The 2,974-nt window shown below is 51.6% G+C and overlaps 1 protein-coding gene across 1 annotated transcript; it reads right to left on the bottom strand.

The window, feature by feature from the left end:
- Positions 1 to 944: 944 nt before the first annotated feature.
- LOC129081883 (transmembrane epididymal protein 1A-like) lies at positions 945 to 1,847 on the bottom strand. The gene has a single exon (XM_054587541.1). The coding sequence runs from the start codon at positions 1,845 to 1,847 to the stop codon at positions 945 to 947; it is 903 nt and encodes a 300-aa protein (XP_054443516.1).
- Positions 1,848 to 2,974: the final 1,127 nt, after the last annotated feature.

The following is a 2,974-nucleotide window of genomic DNA, read 5'->3' as shown; positions in this document are numbered from 1 at the left end:
AGTATTAGTGCCTAGGAGTTCTGGAAGAAAGGAGTCAGTAAGGGTGGGGAAGGCCTCCTTGGCGTGCTCAGTGGGGTGACGGTAAAGGTGGGTCTTATGCCGGGTACCTAACATGATAAAAACGTGACTCTGGTATGGCTTTCTGTGAGATACAAGGGAGCGAAATTTGCCGGGACCCAGGGAGAGGATCTAGTAAATGCCATGTGCCAAGGTGGTGGTGGTGAAATAGATAAGCTTTGGCTAGAATAGGAGGAATAAAATAGGAAGTTGGGGAGACACTGAACATTTGGGTTCTGTAGAAATTGCAGTTTTACTATATTAAAGCATTAATAAAGTCTCACTTTATTAATTCAAATTTGAAATGAAGCCAGTCCTTAAACATTGGGGGAGGGGGGGTGGCAAACAGAGCACAGTTTCTCCCTGTATAAACCAGTTACGAATTCTGTTTGTGCTTCTCCCACATGATGGCGCCACTTTGGTGAGCAAACAGAGGTACCTGCTCTTCTTTATCAGGTTGATGCTCAAATGATTCCAGTTTTGAATGATAAGAAATCATTATTCTCTCGGGTAAAAGGCAATCACTGGTGCCTGGAGAAGCAGCTGGTAGATGGCATGACAGCTGGACTCCGCGGGCCCCCTCAGAGGCCTCCCTGGTCCCGCGGTCTCCGACCGCACGGCTTTTCCCGCAGTTGCTCTGTTCCCTTGGTCCTCTTCCCCCCGCCACCACAGTCCCATCAACAACCCTGTCTCAGTCCCCTCTCTGCTCATCTCCCCAGCGATCAGAGGTTCAGGGACAGGAGAGGTACCAGCAGGTGAAGACCAGCTGCTCCCCTTCATGGCCGTTACCTTCACCGGGGACCAAAGAGGCTACAGGGCGCATGTCTGAGAGAACCCACAAGGAGGAAGGTGGGGTGGACAGCGTGCCAGGCACCCTAGGCCCTGTCTCAGAGTGAGCTCTCGGGCAGGAGACAGGCCTGGTCGTCCTCTGCGTGCTCCACTTCCGGCAGCAATGTGTAGACGGGCCCTTCGGTGCTCGCGTGATACGGCGCTTCTTTGGACCTGGTGGGCTTTGAGTTGGGACTGTAACGACGGTGCCAAAAGGAAGAGATGCCATAGATTGCCAACAGGCACAAAGCATTGACCATCATGTGCCAGCAGAAGAAGGTGGTGACAAACATGATGTCACTGATGTCATCATCCTGCCATGGATAGCCAGTGACTGGTCTATACAGAATAAAACCGGCCTGCACCAGCCAGGTGCCCATCATCAGAAACAGAAAGATCTCGATCAGCGAGAGAGGAAACGCGTTGGGTGCCCACAGGTCTATGGTCAACACCAGCATCAGCAGGAACACCACCAAGATGAGTAGACAGTGCACCTGCAGCTCCACCCCGGTCGAATCTTGAACATGTGACACGAGCAGCATCAGGAGCACGTAGAAGGTCAGCACCAGGGTACCTTTTTCTAGGAGCACATGCCTCCGAGGCAGCAGGTTCTTGCTGGTGACATCTGCACAGCCACTGAGGGTGAGGAGGATGAACATGGTGAGGTGCTGCCACTCTTTGGGGTACATAAATCTCGGTGGCAGTTCTCTGTTCATCAGGGTGAGCTGTCCTTTAGTGCAGCTGATCTCATAAGCTATCAACAAGGAGCCAGTCACCACCTTCACCCAACCTCCATAGGATATTTCCCACAGCCTGGCCCATCTTCCCTTATTCTTGGGAGGACATGAAGAATTCAGGAGAGAGTCCTTGACTAGCACAGCTTTGGAGACCACTATTGCCTGACACAGCCCATATAAAAATAGAAACAGTCCTGGGTATACATGACCAACAAAGGTTCCCATTGAACTGTAGAGCCGTCTAACGAAGGTGAGAAGGGCAAAACTTGGGCACGTCCACACCTTCTGGGGCCACTCCAAGGTCTGGGCTTTGGAAAGGGCTGCCTTCCACCAACTTTTATCATCTCATCCCACCCATTGCACCCCCACAGAGAGGAAATGTTTCTGGACTCAAGCCTACACCTTTCGTGGCATAAAGCCTCATTGTTCCATTCCATTCTGGTACATTGGGAACTGGCTTCTGCCAAAGGAGAAAGTTGATGAATGTTGAAGCTTTTAGGGGCTCCTCTCTGTGGCCCCAGAGATGCTCCTGGTCATACTTGTCTGTTTTCCCATTACTTCGGTTCCCTTATGCTGCCCAGCACTCAGAGCAGAAGAAGAGAGGACCGTGGGGTGGGGGTAGGGGTTGCTGTGATATCCAGAGGAAGCCTGGGCGCTCACGCACCCTTGAGAAGCCTTCAGTACCCCCCAGACATAACTTGGGTCCAATTGTAAGGTTTTCGTTCTGGGTACATACATTTATAAACATTTGGATATATAACCGTGTAACGCTGACCTACCTGGCTTTTCTGTTCTGTTGTAGACACGTTCTTGAAAATAACCAAGAAAACTCCCTTCATCTCTTCCCCTTACCTCTTCCCATCCTTGCTCCACCTGCTACCCCCACTTCAACGTCTCTATTGGAGCTCAAAGTCTACCTTTTGATAGGATTGTGGGGACAGTGTTATCTTTACAGGGCATAAACCTAAGCTTGAGCCATGTTTCCCAGCATCCCCTTCCCTGTAGGGTTCCACGTTGAGCTGGCTGCAAGAGAAATTAACCTGGGAATTGGAGGTGAGCATGAGGCAGCACCGCAAGCATACTCTGAAGGTGTGGGTGCCGGGTACCTCTGTGGCCCGTGCTTTCTGTTACTGATCTGCTGGCTCACCTCCTTGGCATGGCTAGCAGCCAGGCAGGCCTACCACTCCCTTAGCTGCTCCCGGTGTGAAGGGCACCAGCTGCTTCTGCAGGTCGCCGGCCACTGAAGTATGAGGTGGTGAGAAGTGGATACGGGCTCCATTTTGTCCTCATGGGTTTCAGTGTGTCCTTGCTCTTCCCTACCTGCATGTCATCTACTTCTTCCTGACTGCTGC

This window comes from Pteronotus mesoamericanus, unplaced genomic scaffold, assembly GCF_021234165.1.
Source record: "Pteronotus mesoamericanus isolate MK-2021 breed Mesoamerican mustached bat unplaced genomic scaffold, CSHL_Meso_final scaffold_1186, whole genome shotgun sequence".
In the NCBI taxonomy this organism is placed as follows: Eukaryota; Metazoa; Chordata; class Mammalia; order Chiroptera; family Mormoopidae; genus Pteronotus; species Pteronotus mesoamericanus.
Note: the sequence above shows the minus strand (reverse complement) of the source record. Positions and strands in the feature narration are given on the sequence as shown.

Bases quoted from the DNA above. Each gene is read 5' to 3' on its own strand.
- LOC129081883 (XM_054587541.1), bottom strand. From the start codon at position 1,847: ATGGGAACCTTTGTTGGTCATGTATACCCAGGACTGTTTCTATTTTTA.